Raw genomic sequence first — 21,958 nt, 5'->3', positions numbered from 1 at the left:
TTTTAAAGGTCGACTTACATTCTAAACTAAACTAATATGCATGTAACATACTCTAACAATACCATGAGTACAAACATATTATTATTACATAGTCACTGCACTGTTCCTTACTGTGCTTGCTGTCCTGCCTTAGTAATTCTGTATTTTCTTGCTCTGTTTGTACATTTGCACACATGCACTTTATACTATATATGTATATAGTCCTGTGTAATCATAGTTCTGAGTAGTGTCATGTAGTTCAGTCTTGTTTTATGTAACACCATAATCCTAAAGGAACATTGTTTCCTTTCACTGTGTACTGTATCAGCTGGTTTTAAATGGCTTTGGCTGTTCTGGAGAGCTTACTGGTGAGCATTACATGAGGTGATTCATCTGCTTAGAGTGATTAAACCTGTCTTACCTCACAAGTGGATACACGGACATGTCAGGGTCAGTCTCAACAGGAATGGAGGGTAATGCATTGGGGGCTCTATTGATGTCAAATATAACTGTAAAAACATATGTATGCCCAGTAAAGGTTTAAAAAAGTTAAAAGTTTTCTATTCTGGGTTTATTTTCTAATATGACCACTGGTATGGAATCCTTACTCTTCTGTATTTTATTGCTGAGTAAAAATGCGTTAGTGGCGAAAGTCCTGCTTGCATACCCCATTTTTTGTTAGCCCTCTGTGTGAAACCCCCAGATTGTAAAAGACACACCCTCCTTACTGAATGTCAGGATGTATATTTTGTGTGTCCTGGACGAAGCAATGAGGTGTAAACTGACAAAAGGAAAAAAAGAAAATTGCAATTCTATGCAAATCTCAACCTTACAAAAAAATAAAAAATAATAATAAAGTTGTGTGTACAGGAACTAAAAATATTAATTCATGCCTTTCAGTCCGCTTCAACTGAATTTAAATGTTTATACAATAAAAAGAAAAAGGACTAATTTAAACATGATAGATCTATAATGCACATAAACTTACTAACCACTTCATTAAGTACACCTTTTATTTAGGGAAGCCCTATGGGACACATATGTGACAGCAACATATTCTTTGTTTTACATTAAGTTGTTCAAGAAAAACAGTCACAACAGGTTAAATATAAAATGCCTAGAATTGCTAAATGGATTGAAATTTACTTATAGACAGAAAAAACAAGCTTTTTAAAGTTATCTAATTCTGTTACGTGTGCTACCCAGGTCATGTATGTTATACGTGTTAATATATTGCAGGAATTGTTGTTGCAGAAAAATAATCCATGCCTTTTGGCTTAAGAGCAGTGTGAAAGTGATCAGTATAAGGAACAGGCCGAAAGCATTTTATAGAAAAAGAACATAATACCTTTATCCTCCTGAATAAAATGCGGTGGTGCTTTGTAAAGGGAGACACACAGGCATTAGAGATTGATATGATCTGGGAGCTCAGCAAATAGATTGAAGGTCACACCATTTGTGCTCTGGAAAATGGCCGGGAAGGCCGTTATTAAAACAATAATTAAGAAGTCTGACCTCGACCCCTGTCACCTGTCCAATTACAGGCCGATATTAAACCTCTCCTTAAATCTTTAAGATCAATCCCTGCTATCCTGTATCACCCAAATAAGAATGGGTTCTCTGTTGAGTCCCAGTTCCTCTCAAGGTTTCTTCCTATTGCCATCTCAGGGAGTTTTTCCTTGCCACTGTCGCCCTAGGCTTGCTCATCAGGGACTATCTGACCATTTTAATTCATACACATTCACATTCTGTTGAAAAGTAAACACTACTACCTAAATTAATTGTTGTTTAAAATATTTGAATCATCGTTTTATGAAACGATTTGTGTGCAGTGTTTAATCTGTCACTTCCATCCAGACTTCCAGCAGAAACAGCAAGCTTGGGCTTAATATCATTCTAGCATATTGTAGCGTTTTTACGCCGGAAAGAATGCTGGAGAGACGAGTGAGCTTATTTGCTGCCCAATGCAATGGCTGGGAGTACTTTATTAGGCACTCAGCATGTAAGGCATGAGCAGCACCTTCACTCAGGAGCCTACATCCAATTCAGCGTCAGCTTGAACTGGAGCACATTTCACACGTCACACCCCCCTCACACACAACAGGGCCGAAGCCACTAACCAAAACACCTTTCCCCAATATGGTAAACACACCGACATCCCCCCCAAGGCATGCTGGTCGTCAGCCGCCGCCCCGCCCACGCCACACTGCCCCCACCCGAGCTGTGACCGTCCCTGGTCACCATGACGGACTTTGTATTGGAGGCGTGGAGGCGGTCGGCGCTGGCGGTGGGAACGCCGGCGTCCTTTGGCAGGTGAGGGATGAACGCGAACGTAGTCCTGAGGCGGTCCGGTCTCCACAGAGTTCGATGTCTCCCCGGCGTGCGGCTGGTGAGGCGCAAGACGGTCCCGGTGGGGCAAAACTCGTGCCCGCCCTGCCAACCGCACCCTGCTAAACTAGCGCCGGGTGGACATCGGAGAGCCGAGCTGGCTGTGAGTGTCCACGCCCCTTCGCCCCATAGGTGCCCCCACCCAAAAGTCTTGTAGCGGTGCCCGCGAGCGCTGAGTGGGGCCCTTCTGCCTGGCGATGAGCGGTTTACAGTTCCACAACCCGTGGGAAACAGTGGAGCCGGTGTCCACGAGCGCCCGCAGTAAGACGCCGTCCGGCACACAGTCGAGGTAAAGCCCCGCGGGGCTCCCCAATCGTCCACCCGGCGCTAGTTTAGCGGCTGCTGGTCTACGCTGTCCCTCAGGCCTGAGAACGTTGCAGCGGTAGTCCGGCTGTCCCTCAGGCCTGAGAACGTTGCAGCGGTAGCCCGACGGTCCCTGGCCTTGGCGTCGTCGCGGAATCTCGGAAGCGGTGTCGAGGCCTAGCCGCGACGGGGTTCACCTACCGAGCGACACTGAGCTGCGGGCGGTTGCTCGGCTCTTTCGCCGTGATGTGCCGCCATAATGGGCTCAGCGCGCTCGACCTCGCGCAGCGCCTCCTTACGGTCACCCGCGCCGTCGCCTCGCCGCGAAACGTCAGAGAGCTGCTCGTTGCCTAGCCGTGACGGGTAGCCCTGTCCCCGGCTAGGTATCGTTCGGCTCTTCCGCCGCGATGTTCCGCCGATATGGGCTCAGCGCGCTTGGCCTCGCGCAGCGGCAGGTCGCTTTGCCAGCTAACGGCGCACGGAGCTGTATCTTGCTCCGGCGCTTGCGCAGCGCCAGCCTCCGCCCCGAGATCCAGCGCCGGGATTTTCTGCTTCCCGCTCCGCGTTGGTTGACGTGGTGTGCTCGCGCTAGCTCCGCCAGGAAAGCGCTTCTTCTGCGCAAGTAGTCGCTCCGCTACTCGGCGGCCTGCTTGGATTTTCAGAAGGTCCTCCGTTGTGCGCTCGAACCCGTTATTCTCCATCCCACTTCTGACACCAATGTAGCGTTTTTACACCGGAAAGAATGCTGGAGAGACGAGTGAGCTTATTTGCTACCCAATGCAATGGCTGGGAGTACTTTATTAAGCACTCAGCATGTAAGGCAAGAGCAGCACCTTCACTCAGGAGCCTACATCTTGAACTGGAGCACATTTCACACGTCACACCCCCCTCACACACAACAGGGCCGAAGCCACTAACCAAAACACCTTTCCCCAATATGGTGAACACACCGACATCCCCGCAAGGCATGCTGGTCGTCAGCCGCCGCCCCGCCCACGCCACAATATTTTCATATTATAATTAAAAATATGTGTTCTCTTACACTGTTTTGTCCAACCAACTTGTGATGCATCCAGTCTAAAAAATGACTAATAAAGTTCAATAAATTATTAGATTCTTGACTTGGCTGCAGTTGCTCAATAGTTCAGGCCTGGAATTTACGAGTCTACCTGAGCCTTCAATAACTACCTGGACTCCAAGGTGTGAGAACCTTGGAGTCTTTTCTTACTATTTTTATTGCTTAAACATTATGCTGTTTTTTTTAATTGTGGTGCTTTAATTATGTGTACAGTTGAAGTAAAGTACATTAATACACTCCCCACTTCTTTTCTCATGCCATGTACTATTGATTTATTAAAAGAATGTAATTTTTTTATAACCCATAACAATATTCTATTAGGTCTTGAGCCATTTTCCAGTGAGACTCACAGCAGTGAAAACAGTGGTGCTGGAAATTAACACTTTCATACCGACAATTTTCTGTAACACTCAGCTTCTTCAGCTTTTTTCTTTTACATTTAGGCATTTAGCAGACACTCTTATCCAAAGCGACTTACATTTTTATCTCATTACACATCTGAGCAGTTGAGGGTTAAGGGCCTTGCTCAAGGGCCCAACAGTGGCAACTTGGTTTTAACCATTTAACTGTGATTTGTGGATTTGTACTTAAACAAGGATGTCCTCTGAGTGCAGCCCTTTATGTACTGCCAATAAGTCCATTAATACATAAAATTCAAAATGACAAGAGACTTAAAGGAGTAAAATTAGGGGAAAACAGGATTATAATATCGGCTTATGCAGACGACATTACAGTGTTTATAAAATCAAAACATGACCTAGTAATAATATTTGAGCATTTTAAATCATACGAAATAGTTTCAAGACCATAAGTATGAAAACTGAATGTGTATGGGTCGGAAATCATACAAAGAAATCTAAAGTCTAAATTCCAGAGACTTAAAACTTAAAGGTTTTGGGTGTTTACATTGAAACGAGGGATGTGTTGAACATAATTGGGCTAAAAAAAGAAAATTAGTAATTAAAGAAGAATTAGACAAATGAAAAGTGCAAAACTTAAGTTACAAAGTGCAAATTAATATTATCAAAACCTTCATATTATCTAAAATAATGTTTTAAACATGTATCTTTCCACCACCAGATAATTGGATTAAAAAACTTAACAAATTATGCTGCAACTGCACCTGGGACAGGGCCAGAGAAGTCACTAAACGAGCATTGTTATTTAAGAACAGAGATCTAGGCGGATTAGGTTTTGGGACCGAAACCAAAATCTCTGCCATTAAAATAATCTCAAGCGGGATCAACAGAACCGCAAAATGGATTAGAAGTTCATTTATTAAACATTATGAAATAAAGTAATAACTTAGCCATGCACCCTGTTTTGGTTGGAGTCAGACAAAGTGCGCAAAAGGTGTGCAAAGCTGAGCTACTTGAGCGCTCCTGGAGGGCTGTGATTGGTTGAATGGTGAGGTCGCATCTGATTGGCTAAAGAGTACGAGTGACGTATTTTTGAGACTTTGCTGGCATGTTGGAGTCAGGAAAGTCTCAGAAAATACACCCACACAAATCCAGTGATATTCACACACAGAAATCAATTTTCACATGCACAGCCCATGATGCACTCGGAAATTTTAAACATTCACATTTTTACACAGTTGTACATATGTGAATTGTATATTATGAATATGTATATTTTTTATGCATGTGAATGTGTTTCTCTTTGAATATATATATTTTTTCATGCATGTGACATGGGTTTTACTCTCGTGAATTGGGTTACGCACGTGAACATCGTGTCTTTTGTGTGAATTATTTATGAGACCAATCTGCCTCCATAGTAAAGGGCTCGGAAAAGAAGGCGCTAAGCGTCACCGTAAGGTTCTTTGCGATAACATCCAGGGCATCACTAAGCCAGCTATTTGCTGTCTGGCATGTCGTGGCGGAGTAAAACATATTTCAGGCCTGATCTACGAGGAGACTTTGTGCTTAAAGTTTTTCTGGAGAACGCTATCTGCGACACTGTCACCTACACCGAACATGCTAAGAGAAAGACTGTCATGGCCATGGATGTGGTGTACGCTCTGAAACGCCACTCTGTACGGCTTCGGTGGTTAAACACTTCAACAGTTAACGACGCGACCACAGCGGCTCTTTTAAGATCCACCCACATATCCAGCAAAAGAGCTTTCATTTCTGTGTTTGAGAAACATCTAAGCTTTAAAAAGCAGTCCTCAAAACACGCAGTTTAAAAGCTGCACAATAATATTTATATAGGAGCTATAGAGCAGAGGAGATAACTACAGTAGATGTTTGTGCATTATAGGTATACGTTTTAAAGTAAATCTGTATAAATTGTTAATCAAAAGGCTTGGTTTTCGAGTGTTTAGCTTATAGACATATGTAGGAAATAGTTTTAAAAGCATCCGGATGTATTTAAAAGATGACAAATGATAATGTTTATTTACGAATTATATTTACTTGATATTTCCTAATAGTTAAACATACTTATTTTCTGGATGTAATTATTGTAAATATAATTTTTTTTAATAAAATAAATAAAATAAATAAATAATGAGGAGTTTCCACTTCCCAACCCCCCAATGTAAATGTAATTCTAAACCGACGGGAAGAGACACAAAGCGTAGCAGAAGCGAAATAGAAGGCGGTCCCACGGAAGAGGAGTTTGAAATATCGACCAATCAAAATACGTTCTTGGCTTGCGCTTAATTACAATGTAGCCTGTACATAGCGGCCCGCGAGAGGAAGCTATTTATTGTTTTCTCGAGGAAAACCAGTACGATGCCTGAACCAGCCAAGACCGCACCCAAGAAGGGCTCGAAGAAAGCCGTGACCAAGGCGGCCGGGAAAGGAGGCAAGAAGCGCAGAAAGTCCAGGAAAGAGAGTTATGCTATCTACGTGTACAAAGTTTTGAAGCAGGTTCACCCGGACACAGGCATTTCGTCCAAAGCTATGGGAATCATGAATTCATTCGTTAACGACATTTTCGAGCGCATTGCCGGTGAGTCTTCGCGTCTGGCTCACTATAACAAACGCTCCACCATCACTTCCAGAGAGATCCAGACCGCGGTGCGGCTGTTGCTTCCTGGGGAGTTGGCCAAGCACGCCGTGTCTGAGGGCACTAAAGCTGTGACCAAATACACCAGCTCTAAGTAAAGCGCGTTACTGCCGCATTTATCAACCCAACGGCTCTTTTAAGAGCCACCCATGTTTTCCGTCAAAGAGCGATTTTCTGAATCGTACCATTCTATTCTTGTGTTCTGGTTAAGGCTGACCAATTTACATGTTTCCTCTCTAAAATAATTTCATGAGGTTCAATAAAGTAGTTTATACGTGGCATTTGAACACAAAATAAATGTTTTTTTTTTTTTTTTTTCATGAAAACTGGTAGTTTACACTTGGTATTCCTGGTCAAAAACACACATACCACATTACAAATGATGAAGGTGGACATTGAGCCATTCTGCACAAACTCAATTGAGGCCAGACATTTAAATCATGCATATACTAGCACAGTGAATTTATATATATATATATATATTTGCATGCTAAATTTTTAATTTTCATGTATATTTTTAAGAAATTTTTTTTTTTTACTTCTATGGGTCACATTAGACCACTAAATGTGGATATACACAAACGTTTTCTCCTCTTGCGCACATAATTTTCACCATTACTCTTTTTATTCAGTTAGGATAGCATTTCACTGCAGCAACACGCTATAAAAAATATGTACAAACTCATCCATTTAATAAGTAGAAAAATATGAAAACGTGCTGATTTTTCTGAAACAGTGAGGTGGCTCTTAAAAGAGCCTTTGTGTAGATTATACGGGGTTGTAGTTTAAGCGCGCTCTCCGCGAATACGGCGGGCCAGCTGAATGTCCTTGGGCATGATGGTCACCCTCTTGGCGTGGATAGCACACAGATTGGTATCTTCAAACAGGCCGACCAGATAAGCCTCGCTCGCCTCCTGCAGAGCCATTACAGCCGAGCTCTGAAAGCGCAAATCAGTCTTGAAATCCTGAGCGATTTCTCTCACCAGGCGCTGGAACGGCAGCTTACGGATGAGCAGCTCGGTAGACTTCTGGTAACGACGAATCTCCCTCAGAGCCACAGTACCGGGCCTGTAACGGTGAGGCTTCTTTACACCGCCTGTAGCCGGCGCGCTTTTGCGGGCAGCTTTAGTGGCAAGTTGCTTCCTAGGCGCCTTACCACCGGTGGATTTACGCGCGGTCTGCTTGGTTCTTGCCATCACTCACTGTACTTCAAAGAAAACAGAATGAGAAACACCAAAGAAGGCGGCCTATTTACAGCTCAACGCTCGGCTGCGCTGATTGGGCGTCCTAAAAGCGTCGCCTGTCATTGGTTTCAATGAGTTACGTCACTTCGCGTTCTACCAAAAAGTCCTTATCGTTGCGGTTTTATTAAACTTTATTGAAATGTAATCCTTTGTCACTGTTATTTACATGGTATTGGTTTTTACACATACACGTTTACAATTTCAAAATATCGCATTATATTACACGTTCTCTCGTCCTTTTTAAACCGTTGCGACAACCTCGTTTTATCAAGAGTATACCCAACTTGCGCTATTTTAATTACGATCTGTTTACTTATCCATTAAACAAAAATAATTATATAAAGTCATAGGGGTGTGTCTGTGCTTATAACCAAAACGTTAGAGATCAAATAGAAAAACGCGCTTTTAAAGCAAAGATGGGTGGCTCTTAAAAGAGCCTTTGGGTACTAGGAAATGCAGCAGTCGAGGGAAGTTACTTGGTCTTGGCCGGCTTCTCGGTCTTCTTGGGCAGAAGGACAGCCTGGATGTTAGGCAGCACACCACCCTGAGCGATGGTCACTCCGCCAAGCAATTTGTTCAACTCCTCATCGTTACGCACGGCGAGCTGGAGGTGTCGTGGAATGATACGAGTCTTCTTGTTATCGCGAGCGGCATTACCAGCCAGCTCCAATATCTCAGCAGTGAGATACTCCAGCACGGCAGCCAAGTAGACAGGAGCACCGGCACCAACGCGCTCAGCGTAGTTCCCTTTACGGAGAAGCCTATGGACACGGCCCACGGGAAACTGCAGCCCAGCTCTGGATGAGCGAGTCTTGGCCTTAGCACGAGCCTTTCCGCCGGTCTTACCTCTTCCAGACATGATTTAGTACGTCAACTCGCTCAAAACAATCGTGAAATACAAGCGCTCTTTCCCGAGCTCCATATAATATAGGCTAAAATGCCTTGTCTTCATTGGCTACAATCATTATGGCAAACCAACCAATCACAAACACGCCGTCGAATTCTGACTTCTCGCCAACTCCCCAACCATTAAAGATAACAGAAATAGTCATAATAGTAATACGTACAAAGAAATATATTATAAAAATAGATATATTTGAATAAAGTAAAATTTCTGCTGAAACGGTCGTGAAACAGATCATAAATTAACTTACCTTAAGTCAGCACATTTTTAGGTATATTAGAGACTTATGTTTTCATTATATATACACGCATTTCAATTAAATCTGCATATGAATATATTGAAGTGCATAACCAAATAACTTTGCTATGTAATTGAAAATGGAAGATTGTTAAACTTGTGAGATTTGATTTAGAATGGAACAGTAATTGCTCCCAAAAAGGCAATATAAAAATGACAAAAAAACCTTATGGAAAACATCACATTATTAAAGACGTTTTATATTTTTAGTTTACATGCACGCAAGATTACTTTGCATGGTTAAATAAAATAACCGCGTACTTAATAATGCAAGATTCTAATGAATCTTACAAGCTCAAGTTTTTGTAATTGTAGTTTGAATATTTTTGCTCCTTAAACGACAATGTGGGTGGCTCTTAAAAGAGCCGTTGAGGAGAAAAATCATGAAAGATTTTTTAAAACATTTTTACTTCTTTTTAGGAGCTGCCTTTTTCGCTTTGGGCTTGGCAGTCTTGGGCTTAGCGGCCTTTGCTTTCTTGGGGCTTTTGGCAGCCTTTTTAGGAGTCGCCGGCTTCTTTGCCTTTTTGGGGCTCTTGGTGGCTTTCTTTGCGGCAGGTTTCTTTACCTTCTTAGGAGACTTCTTGGCGGCGGCGGCGGGCTTCTTGGCTGCTACCTTTTTGGGCTTCTTCGCCACAGCGGGTTTCTTGGTGACCGCCTTCTTCGTTTTAGGCGCGGTTTTCTTGGCTTCGGTCTGCTTCTTGTTCAGCTTGAAAGAGCCAGACGCGCCTGTGCCTTTGGTCTGAAACAAGACCTCCTTTTCCACCAGTTTCTTAACGGCAAGCTTAATGCGAGAGTTGCTCTTCTCCACATCGTATCCACCGGCAGCCAGAGCTTTCTTCAGGGCGGCGAGAGACATGCCATTCCTCTCCTTGTTCGAGGAAACCGCTTTGACGATCAACTCGCCGACGCTAGGGCCGGCCTTCTTTGGCCGCAAAGCTGCTTTCTTTTTGGGCGCTGTAGCCGGCGCGGCGGCGGGCGCGGGAGCAACTTCTGCCATCTCTCAGGAAGCTAATTTTACGTGAATATGAGACCAAGCGCGCTGTAAAACACTGCTATCTCCCTCCCCTCGGTCAGGGGCTGGTCTTAAAACACACATGAGAACGGTGTAGACTCAACCCAGCAGACGCTGAATGACTGCGTATCAGTCACACGGTAGCAAGTGTGTTTTCTCCGGACATTTCTCCGCGAATATCCGAGTCCTGATAGCAAATTTCCATCGTTAAATCACATGATTAGTGAGAAACGCCTTTCCCCTTTCTTTTAAGGCCCGGCACGGCAAGCTAGACACACGCATTCTCGCGCAGTATCAATAAAAGTGCGCAGCGCGCCGGGAGCTCGAGCCGGCGGACTGCGCATTTCGTATGTATCAGGTGAAAAACCGGACAAAAACAGGTCGCACCGTTGTAGGTACTCTGGTTCGAACTGAAAGCAAACCCTGTCAGTGAGCTTGATATATAAGCATTGTCCGAGCGTTATGTGTAGGATTTGAAACGGAGTTGGTTTTGGCCTGTGTAAAGCACAAACGCACATGTGTTTGCGTTGTTTGTTGGCACCCATCTAAGAAATGTCCCTCCCTATTCCATCCTATGATCACATAGTGGACCTTCAGTTAGCACAGTGATTTAGTATTGCAGTTGACTGTATGCTGTTTATCGCATATTTTGAATTTCCTGTGGACATGGTAAGCTTGACTACAATCACAATATGAAACCTAGATGTTTAGACCCTCACTGATGAGTAAATCTTAAGTTTGTCCATGATTATAAGTGGGCCTGTGCATATGCTAAATCGGTGTTTAAAACACTTATCATTTCTCTTGTAATATTCATTTCTGCGTTATCAATATAACTATTAAAGTCCCCTGTTATAGCAAAAAGTAAAAAAGGAAATAATAGATAGCAGCTCTGTAAACTCTTCAATAAAGTCTGGGGAGTATTTTGGAGGTCTGTAAATAATGATGAACAGAAAACGTGGAGCACCTTTCAGCAAAATTCCTAGATATTCAAAAGACAAATAGTGACCAAATGACACTTACTTGCATTGATAACCGTCTTTAAATAGAGCAGCTACACCTCTCCTAACAGTTCTGCAGACTCTCATAAAAGTAAAGGTAGTAGGGGCTGTTTCATTAAGGACTGTTGCACTGCAGCTAACTTCTAACTAAGTTTCATTTAAAACCATAAAATCCAATTTGTTTGTGGTGATCAAGTTATTGATTAAAAATTATTTATTTAAGTTTGTCTGGTGAGATAGGCTCTGGTGTTTCAGGTGGCTGTAGTAAATTGTCCTGAATTCCCTGGCTGTTTTCCAGAAAATAATCTTGGAGCTGTTGTAGTACAGTATGTCACAGTCTGTCTGTAATAATCTCTGAGGGCAGGACTGAGCCAGGATGTCCATGAGCCGTGGTTGTTTTGGCTGCGTGGTGTTATCAATGTCCTTGTGGGATTCTTTAAACACACCATGACTCGAAAGCTGTCTGTGGTCACCCAAACTTTGTCCAGGTGTGTATGTGCCATTCAGGTTGAGAAGATTGGCACATTCTGCTGAAGAATAATAAAGGGAGAAATTGATATTTTCCTTTAGCACCCATGCACCAAGTTTGTTTGGGTGGAGACCATCCAGTTTGAACAGTTATCTATGGTTCAGGTGCCAGTAGAGTGTCAAACACTTCTCCCATACCATCTTAAAGTTAAAAAGATGTACAAAAAATGCCAGGAACCTGCAGGGGGTGGGGAGGTGATAAATAGTATAATAAGTTTTATCTTTGTATTTTTGATAGTCAAGATTTCTCATATATATATACTGAGCAAAAAAAGAAACATCCCTTTTCAGGACTGTGTATTTCAACAATAATGTAAAAATCCAAATAACCTTACAGATCTTCATTGTAAAGGGTTTAAACCATGTTTTCCATGCATGTTCAATTAACCATAATCAATTAATTAACTTGCACCTGTGGAATGGTCGTTAAGACCTTAACAGCTTACAGAAAGTAGGCATTTAAGGTCACAGTTCTAAAAACGCAGGACACTAAAGAGACTTGTCTACCGACTGTGAAAAACACCCAAAGAAAGATGCCCAGGGTTCCTGCTCATCTGCATGAACGTGCATTAGGCATGCTGCAGGGAGGCATGAGGACTGCTGATGTGGCTAGGGCAATAAATTGCCATGTCCCCACGTTGAGACGCCTAAGACAGCGCTACAGGGAGACAGGAAGGACAGCTGATCATCCTCGTAGTGGAAGACCACGTGTAACAACACCTGCACAGGATCGGTACATCCGAATATCACACCTGCGTGACAGGTACAGGATGGCCACAACAACTGCCCGAGTCACACCAGGAACACACAATCCCTTCATCAAATTCAAATTAAAATTTTATTTGTCACATACACAGTCATACACAGTACGGTATGCAGTAAAATGCTTAGGCAACTGCTCATGACCTAAAATAGAAGACTAATATGAGAATTAAAATATAGGGTAAATAAAACTAGAAAAGAATAAAATAAAATAAAATATAAAACTAAAGTTAAAAAAATAAATAAATAACTGTACGATAAAAATACACAATATAGAAAATATTTAAAGAATGTATAACAAAATATAAAACAAATATAAAACAATAAGAGCAGCTGAATGGGTAGGTATATTTATGTAATTTTTGTATGGAATGGTAGTTGTAATGGTAATGTAATGTCCACTGTTTGTGCAATTCACATATTTAAAGTGTCTAGTGCCATGCAAAAAATGCTTAAAAAGTGATTTATTTAAAGTGACTTGTGACCACCAGGTGTAGTTGTGCAGTGGCCACTAGTGTAAACGAATGTCCAGAATGTCCAGTGTATGTGTGTAAAGACCATATGTGTGTCAGTACTGTGTGGTGGTGTGATTGAGAGACCGTATCGCCTGTGGGAAGAAGCTCCTCCTCAGTCTCTCTGTGTTAGCCTTCAGGGAGCGGAATCGCTTTCCTGACCTCAACATAGAGAACAGTCCATTGTTGGGATGGCCTTGGTCCAGCACCGCCTGCTGTAGATTGAGTGCAGGTCAGGGAGCTCGGTGCGGATGATGCGCTCAGCTGATCGCACCACCCTCTGTAGAGCTTGTCTGTCCTGCATGGTGCTGTTCCCGAACCAGGTTGAGATGTTTCCCGTCAGGATGCTCTCTATGGTGCAGGAGTAAAAGTTCCTGAGCACCTTGGAGGGCAGTCGGAAGTCTCTCAAGCGTCTGAGGTGGTAGAGACGCTGCCGGGCCTTTTTCACCACGGTGTTGATGTGACAGGAGCATGACAGGTCCTGCGTGATGTGAACACCAAGGTATTTGAAACTGTCCACTCTCTCCACTCGGCTCTCGTTGATGACGGGGGTCTGGTAGTTCCTCTCCTGCTTAGTGCTGAAGTCCACTATCAGCTCTATGGCGTCAGATTTATGTCAAAAGTCACGAGCGCGTAAGACATGCTCACGAGCACATTATGTTATTTCACACGCGCAAAAATGAACCTTCAGGTGGCATGATAAAAGTACTCGCGCACAAATTCAACAACCGGGAGGTGTACAGGCACCTGCGCGCGAGCGCCTGGCATACTCTCATAGGTTAACTCTGCTCGCGCAGTGGAATCCTGCTCGCGCGCAGCGGGCTTCTGCTCGCGGAGCGCTGTTTTGCTCGCGCAGTGGATTTCTCCTCGCTCAGCTGATTTCTGCTCGCTCGAGTCTAGATGACTTTTGACAATTTGGGGGCGGAAACCAAGGAGGGCACTGGCTCTCTTATGATTGGTCACTTTCATCGTAATCACACCCACAGGGACATCCTTGTACCTTGATTGACAGCTCTCATTACAGGAAGGCACGGAGTTGGGTTAAGTTACCACCGAAGAAGAGTGGGAATTAATTTTCTAATATACATAAACTGTCTATCCACGTATAAAATGCTGCGCAGATCATAGTTAAATCAATTACCATATTTTCTCTTACATCTATAAACGGCAAGATGAGCTGGAGCCACACAAAAATACAATAAGGGACAAGGTGTTAGCCTGCAAAATCAAATGCATTAAATCAGGCGTCAGTAAGAATAGCACTTGTACATGTGAAAACAATTATGTTATGATTCAGTTAGCCTAATGTTAGTTGTCTAAGATGCAGTTTTTAAAGATTACAAGTTTTAAAATGAGTGTCGGGCGATCAGCATCACAAGTGTTGGCTAAGGCGTTAGCTACAGAACGAATAGGCTAGCTAGTTACGTTACTTATTGCTCAAAAATATGGTAATTGATTTAACTATGATCTGCGCAGCATTTTATACGTGGATAGACAGTTTATGTATATTAGAAAATTAATTCCCACTCTTCTTCGGTGGTAACTTAACCCAACTCCGTGCCTTCCTGTAATGAGAGCTGTCAATCAAGGTACAAGGACGTCCCTGTGGGTGTGATTACGATGAAAGTGACCAATCATAAGAGAGCCAGTGCCCTCCTTGGTTTCCGCCCCCAAATTGTCAAAAGTCATCTAGACTCGAGCGAGCAGAAATCAGCTGAGCGAGGAGAAATCCACTGCGCGAGCAAAACAGCGCTCCGCGAGCAGAAGCCCGCTGCGCGCGAGCAGGATTCCACTGCGCGAGCAGAGTTAACCTATGAGAGTATGCCAGGCGCTCGCGCGCAGGTGCCTGTACACCTCCCGGTTGTTGAATTTGTGCGCGAGTACTTTTATCATGCCACCTGAAGGTTCATTTTTGCGCGTGTGAAATAACATAATGTGCTCGTGAGCATGTCTTACGCGATCGTGACTTTTGACATAAATCTGACGCCATACAGCTCCTTTGTCTTACTGACGTTTAGAAGGAGGTTGTTCCTCTGGCACCAGTTCTCCAGATTCCTAATCTCCTTCAGGTAGGCCGTCTCGTTGTTATCAGAGATTAGGCCCACCATGACGGTGTTGTCAGCAAACTTAATGATGGTGGTGGAGCTGGTAGTGGCTACACAGTCATATGTGTGCTCAGTGCTCAGACTGTCCGCAATAGGCAGTTTTAATTTTAAAATAAGAGTAATTCTTACACATTAAGTTTGAACTTGTAATGCTGTGTATGTCCTGGCCATTATTTATCTGAGCTCAAACATATATACTTTCAGTAAAAGTATATATGTTTGAGCTCAGATAAATAATGGCCAGGACATACACAGCAAATACAAGTTAAAAACTTTTTAGATATGTTACACGGTACTGGTATGGTATAGTTACAGGATAGACCATAATAGATACCTATTGCACTTTGGTAGCCGCTGTGGTACCCAGTGTTGGGGGAGGTTACTTTTTAAAGTATCTATTTACATTACAAAATTAGTAATTAGTTACATTACAGCGTTACTTTCTGATAAAAGTAACTAGTTAGAGTACTTTTCCACTGCAGAAATAAAAAAACTCCTTTGTGATTCCTCATGCATGTTGTTTAGTCAAGACCTTTATAATTAATCTACCACCATCACTCAGCAAAGTTGGCCCATAATCTGTTAACTACTAATACCCCTATCTCATCTACGCGGTTTCACGTGGTGGCCGTAAGTACGGTTCATCATGATTCACCACAAGTTTTCCTTTATCGGGGGCAGGGCTTGTAGAACGTCTTTCTCACACACACACACACACACACACACACACACACACAATGCAATGTAAATTGTATTTAGGTAAAATGTGTGGTTTCTGTTGTATTTTTTCGTAACAGGTAAAATGCACAAACGGCATCATGTCTCTCCAGGACCAGTCTGCACCCATGACAGGGGAGTTGGTCAAACAAAAGACCTTTTCTGGCCTTTATCAGAGAGAAGAGGATGCTTCAGACAGAAGCAATGCACACACTCCACAGCCCAGTCAGAACTTCCTCAGTCATCCTCAATGAAACCAGCACACATATGGCAAGTGCTCACCTTACGAAACTTCAAGAAAACCCAGAAGTGTTTAACAGTTAAGGGGTAGCAGCGCTTCAGTACTCAGTAAGTAAAGGGATATAAAAATGTCTGTGCTAGTTTGGCTTCAATGTCGCCCCCCCAGGTTTGCGTGCACACTGGAACACTGGTAGTAAGAAAACACCCTTAAAACATCACTTTAAAAATGTAGTTACTCCTAAGAAAGACAAAGTAAAACCCATCAAAATATCATACCCTTTGAAATATGAAACAATGCATAGCTTTAAAACATCATTAGAATTTCAGAAACATTGTTTTACACTGTCTGAGGGTACAAAGTCTTATTAATATATTTGACTTTTTATCATAAATAAATATTCAATGAAATTTATCATCCTTGTCTGTTCTTGTTTCTTTAACCAGAGCTCTGCTGTGGAGGATTGGGTGAGAGGGGTGACGGATGGCCTTTTGGATCTACTGGAGAAATGTAAACAAGCTGTTGGAGGTGACTGTAGTCCTTAAGGGCTTGAGTGACTATGCAGCAGCTTTAGGAGTGATGTTTGGTCAGGTCTATGCTCTAAACATTGAAGTCCAAAAGGACTGGATGTACACCTATGAAGCCATCCGAATGATTATTGTTGGACTTGGAGGGACACACGCCCCTCAGATTGACATGCTGAAAAACTCTTATTGCCATTTTTGTGTCTGACACATTGGGAAAAATAGTATTTGCTAGTTTTTAAATATGGTTATGATGTTAGAATGAAAACAACTGTGCAACTTACACTTTTATTTTCCACTAGGTGTCGCTGTCTAACAGGGTGTGTAAGATACAGTACAAACTCTTCTATCAAGACTGCTTTTCATCTTAAAATATACTCTTATACAGTGTGCTTACCATTTTAAATTCCTTTGTGGAAAAATTTTAGTGGCAATGTAATTAATACTTCACCTCTGTCGCCTTTAGTGACATAGCTACTTTTTTAATTTAATGTTTTATATATGATTCTCAAGTGTGTGTGTGTGTGTGTGTGTGTATATATATATATAATCAAGTACATGAACAAAGTACAGGATCTGGTTCTTTTTATTTTATTCCGGATAACTGTGTAAAATGTAATAGTAAAATGGGTAACAGACTCCTAAACAGCTGACAGGAGTGTGCAACCATGGTCATTTATTTATTTATTTATTTATTTATTTATTTTAACTGTCTCCAAATACTTTCTGTAAAAACATATCACAAGCAATAAACAAACGGTATTGGGGACATTAATGCATGAAACAAAAAAGGAGGCAATGCAAGATGTAAAATCTTGTTTTATGAACATATATTTTGTGATTTTATCTTTTTAAATATAAAAATTTACAGATAAATTGGTTAAATAAATCAAGTAAAGAAAATTATAAACAAATCAATGACAAGAAGAATAGAGATAGCATTTGTGACCATTTATAAAATCTTTATCTAATAGAGTGGGTGACAATGCTTTGCAGGGCGCAAGCACACAGAGACACACACACACACACACAAATAGTTTGGCACAATTTCAGAAGCACTATAGTACGGTACACGGTCCTATCATGTACGGCAGTGCGATTTTGTGGAACACGTACCAGGATACTGTCAAAAATATGCTACCCTTGTTTATGAACTGTAACGATAATATTTTATATTTAATTACATAATTACCTCTCCAGTGCCATCTTACCTACAATACTCTGGTGAATAGCATGGTACTTCTTGGGTACCACAGTGGCTACCAAAGTGCAATAGGTATCTAATAACTGTAACTATACCACACCATTACAGTGTACTAACATATGTAAAATGGTACAGTATGTACAAAGAATTGTGGTACACACCAAATAATTACCATGGTACCCAGTGAAGTGCCACAGTACATACCCTGGTACTCAATACAGTCCTATAGTGCCTTCCATGGTAATACTATGGTATACAGTATATGGTTTTTGCATTTACTATACAGTAGTACTAAAGCTCATTTTATTTTATTATAAATCCACAATTATATTAACTAATGCAACTTTTACGATACAGATTTTGATCATTGGTTTAGAATATGTAAGAAAAGAAAGGTTGAAGAGTCATGATCAATTTCATCTTTTTGGGGGGTACCCAGAAGGCTCTTTTAAGAGCCACCCATTTTTCCTTTAAAAGTGCGTTTTTAAATTTAGGCATTTGGCAGACGCTCTTATCCAGAGCGACTTACATATTTATCTCATTATACATCTGAGCAATTGAGGGGTTAAGGGCCTTGCTCAAGGGCCCAACAGTGGCAACTTGGTGATTGTTGGGTTTGAACCTGGGATCTTCCAAACCGTAGTCCAATGCCTTAACCACTGAGCTACCTCTGGCTTCTGTTTTTCTTCATCAGTGACATAAAATAATAAATAAAGGCATGTAAAAGAACTAGAATCGTGCATGTGAGGTCGGTCTTCTTCATATATAAATTGTGTAGCAATTGGATTTAGTTGCACTACGTTTGTTTCAGTTTTAAATATCATATTTTTATATAATATAATATTTTTTTGAGTCTATTCTATTTCAGCGGGAATGAGGTTAAATTATCTGTTTAATATTTTCGGAACATAACCCATGTTCTCCAGGCGGGGGGGAGTTCTGGTGTCATGGTTTAATTGTGTGTGACACTATATGCCTGCCTGTGTGAGAGGAATCCTGTTCGTCAGACAGTAATATTTTGAGCTACATTGTTGTGTAGAAATTGTTTCCTGATGTATGGAATACTTGTAAAGATTTTGTTCATTACTGATTACTGTAATAATAATTGCTGTAATGAAAAGCTAATTACTGTAGAATCCACTGATTTTGTTAACAAATATGTGGCAGGATTTTTTTTTTCCTGAAGCCGAGGTGTCCGCCTCTGCACAAAAAGTGCAGCAGTAAATTACAACACTGCCTGGCCAAAAAACGTCACACATTGAGATTTTATTCAATTAGTTTTAGCTTTTAGCTATAGTTTTTTTTTTTTAACCATGCAAGTGTTTAAGTGATCCCATTCACATTAAGGTTCACCACTGCTCTTATGGGTTTTAATAATGCGTTGAAAGGTTTTTAACTCAGGTCTAGGAATTTCAAATTTCCTTTGTTGTTTTCTTTGCTTTATTCAGTCCAATAATGTGACACTTCTAAATTGGTGACAATATACAACAATAAAAAGTCCACCCCTCATTGTATAAAATAAGCAAATAAAACAGTAAAACAATGAATAAATAAATAAATAAATAAATAATAATAATTTGTGGTTTTAAAAGATTATAAATACATTGAGGTGCTAAATTATTCAGGACTTTTAAAGCCATTAACAATACTTTAAAAGTGACCCTGAACTGCACAGGGAGCCAATGTAAGGATGCCAAGACAGGAGTATTCCAGTTAAGAAACATGCAGCAGTAAATTTGGATCAGTTGCAACCATGCAATCGAGGCTTGTCCAACACAGACAAAGAGAGCATTACAATAATCTAGCCAACTTGAAATGAAAGTGTGACCTTGGACAAGACAAGCTCAAAAACGCAAGGTAATTTTATGCAGTTTCCTAGCACTTGGTTTTACATACAATTTAAGGGAACTTGTCTCAGGGAAAGGGCCAACACGGACTCCATTAAGTTATTATTAATAATAAATTAAAAAAATTTAAAGCCAGCCATGCTTTGACTTCCTCTAGTCGTTCCAAAAGTGTTAAATTATTTTTATCAGTCTGTTTCAGAGGAAGATATTTTGAATATCATCTGCAAAACAGTGAAAAGACATTCTGTCCTTCCTAATTATGCATCCCAATTGCAGTAAGTAAAGTAAAAATAAGGCCCAAGAATAGACAATTGTGCGACCCCGCATGCGAGAACTGCTGATGAGAATACAGCGTTAGAAAAACTTCTTTCCATCAGGTAAGATCTGAACCAGTCCAGAGAAGAACCAGTAATCACCGCACTGTGTTGGAATGATCCACAGTGTCAAATGCAGCTGTGATATCTAAAAAGCAGAAGAAAGACAAAATTCCCTAAGTCAGTAGTTCAGTAAGAGATCATTAAAAACTTTTAAGAGGGCGAATTGGTGCTGTGGGGAGCTTTAAAACCAGACTGGTACACCTCAAGAATGCCATGTGCGTCTAAGTAAGACTAAGTAAGTCTGGAGCTGTACAGAGACAATTTTCTGCAGTAAAGAAATCGTAATTTAGATATTCATCTGAATTCAGAATCGAGGGATACAGGTTAGGTTTTTTAATTAATAGATGCACCACAGCATGCTTAAAAGTCTCAGCCACAACACCAGGGTTCAAGCTGACATTTAAAATTTCCTGAACCACTGGTCCAATGGTATGAAAGATCTCCTTATAAAATCGAGGACGGACAACAGGGGTGGGACAGGATTAACATTTTATATAGCCTATAATCTCCTCTAAAAATGAATGTGAAACTGTCAAACTGCTTAAAAGTGGCAGATCATGTAGCATAAGTGAGTAACACCAAAGTACTGCAAATGACTATTTGACTTTATGCTAGGACTTCATACTAAATACCGATTGCTGTATAGCAATTTAATGAAAAAAAAAAAAAATTCTATCAACCTGATTGACATTATTAAAAATAAACATTTAGAACATCAAAAAGCCCAATGCACTGTTTCAGTGTTGGTTTATATGTAGTTTCTCAGAGATTTACACTTTAAAAAAAATTTTATTAAATGGCATGAAATTACAGAGCTCTTCAGGCAAAAACTAAATTATTTATATAAAATAAAACAAAATACAAATCCAAAAATGTTTTTCCTCGAGTATGAAAATTTAGAAAGAAAAAAAAAAAAAAAAAAAAGACTGAATAAGCATCTTGTTTACCAATTTCAGATTGTGTACTCAAACCAAAGACGATTGCCAAAAAATGGAAATAACAGATAATGGAACTGCATTTTTGCTGACAATGTCAGGGCTTGTTTTTTATTATAAACATGCAATTGAAAAATCAAGCAGTCATTACTTTTTTATTTGGTTATGAGAACAAATGAATGCCTTTGTCTCTCGCCTAATCACTGAACCAATCAAAACTAAATGTCAATTTCTTGGTGCTGCTAAAACGTTCTGAATGTGTTCATAAAAGCTCGCTCTCCTTCACACGACTACGATAGACAATCGCTCTTTAACGGGAAATATGGGTGGCTCTTAAAAGAGCCGTTGGGTTGATGAAGGCGGCGATGACGCGCTTTACTTGGAGCTGGTATATTTGGTCACAGCCTTGGTGCCCTCGGACACGGCGTGCTTGGCCAACTCGCCGGGCAGCAACAGGCGCACGGCGGTCTGGATCTCCCTGGAAGTGATGGTGGAGCGTTTGTTGTAGTGAGCCAGACGCGAGGACTCACCGGCAATGCGCTCGAAAATGTCGTTGACGAACGAATTCATGATCCCCATCGCCTTAGACGAAATACCGGTGTCGGGGTGAACCTGTTTCATGACTTTATACACGTAGATAGCGTAGCTCTCCTTCCTGGACTTTCTGCGCTTCTTGCCTCCTTTGCCGGCCGTCTTGGTCACGGCTTTCTTCGAGCCCTTCTTGGGCGCAGTCTTGGCTGGTTCAGGCATGGTGCTGCTGTTTCTCAACGATACTGAGAGAACAATAACCAGCTCCGCCTCGCGGGCCCTCCAAGTATAGACTACATTGTAATTAAGCACAAGCCAGCAACGGAGTTTGATTGGCCGACATTCCAAAGCTCCCATATGAGGGTTCACCCTCTGCCCCGCCTCCGCTACGTTTTGTCTCTCTTCCCGCCTGTTAGAAGAAAGACCTTTATTAAATAAAGTTTGATTAATACCGGAA

At 41.4% G+C, this 21,958-nt stretch overlaps 5 protein-coding genes across 5 annotated transcripts; 1 reads left to right on the top strand and 4 right to left on the bottom strand.

Annotated features, from left to right (window-relative positions):
• The first annotated feature begins 6,489 nt into the window (after positions 1-6,489).
• Positions 6,490-6,895, top strand: LOC128515765 (histone H2B-like). The gene has a single exon (XM_053489919.1). The coding sequence runs from the start codon at positions 6,490-6,492 to the stop codon at positions 6,862-6,864; it is 375 nt and encodes a 124-aa protein (XP_053345894.1). The 3' UTR covers positions 6,865-6,895.
• Positions 6,896-7,489: 594 nt separating this feature from the next.
• On the bottom strand, positions 7,490-7,962 carry LOC128515754 (histone H3). The gene has a single exon (XM_053489908.1). The coding sequence runs from the start codon at positions 7,960-7,962 to the stop codon at positions 7,552-7,554; it is 411 nt and encodes a 136-aa protein (XP_053345883.1). The 3' UTR covers positions 7,490-7,551.
• A 376-nt stretch (positions 7,963-8,338) lies between these two features.
• LOC128515759 (histone H2A-like) lies at positions 8,339-8,946 on the bottom strand. Its single transcript, XM_053489913.1, has one exon. The coding sequence runs from the start codon at positions 8,867-8,869 to the stop codon at positions 8,483-8,485; it is 387 nt and encodes a 128-aa protein (XP_053345888.1). The 5' UTR covers positions 8,870-8,946; the 3' UTR covers positions 8,339-8,482.
• Positions 8,947-9,617: 671 nt separating this feature from the next.
• Positions 9,618-10,208, bottom strand: LOC128515753 (histone H1-like). Its single transcript, XM_053489906.1, has one exon. It carries the CDS (start codon positions 10,206-10,208, stop codon positions 9,618-9,620), a length of 591 nt encoding a protein of 196 aa, XP_053345881.1.
• An 11,140-nt stretch (positions 10,209-21,348) lies between these two features.
• Positions 21,349-21,753, bottom strand: LOC128515771 (histone H2B-like). The gene has a single exon (XM_053489924.1). The coding sequence runs from the start codon at positions 21,721-21,723 to the stop codon at positions 21,349-21,351; it is 375 nt and encodes a 124-aa protein (XP_053345899.1). The 5' UTR covers positions 21,724-21,753.
• Positions 21,754-21,958: the final 205 nt, after the last annotated feature.

This window comes from Clarias gariepinus, chromosome 28 (assembly GCF_024256425.1).
Source record: "Clarias gariepinus isolate MV-2021 ecotype Netherlands chromosome 28, CGAR_prim_01v2, whole genome shotgun sequence".
Taxonomy (NCBI): Eukaryota; Metazoa; Chordata; class Actinopteri; order Siluriformes; family Clariidae; genus Clarias; species Clarias gariepinus.
This window is presented reverse-complemented; position numbering and strand designations above follow the sequence as displayed.

Coding starts and splice junctions, on each gene's coding strand:
- LOC128515754 (XM_053489908.1), bottom strand. CDS start 7,962: ATGGCAAGAACCAAGCAGACCGCGCGTAAATCCACCGGTGGTAAGGCG.
- LOC128515765 (XM_053489919.1), top strand. CDS start 6,490: ATGCCTGAACCAGCCAAGACCGCACCCAAGAAGGGCTCGAAGAAAGCC.
- LOC128515753 (XM_053489906.1), bottom strand. CDS start 10,208: ATGGCAGAAGTTGCTCCCGCGCCCGCCGCCGCGCCGGCTACAGCGCCC.
- LOC128515771 (XM_053489924.1), bottom strand. CDS start 21,723: ATGCCTGAACCAGCCAAGACTGCGCCCAAGAAGGGCTCGAAGAAAGCC.
- LOC128515759 (XM_053489913.1), bottom strand. CDS start 8,869: ATGTCTGGAAGAGGTAAGACCGGCGGAAAGGCTCGTGCTAAGGCCAAG.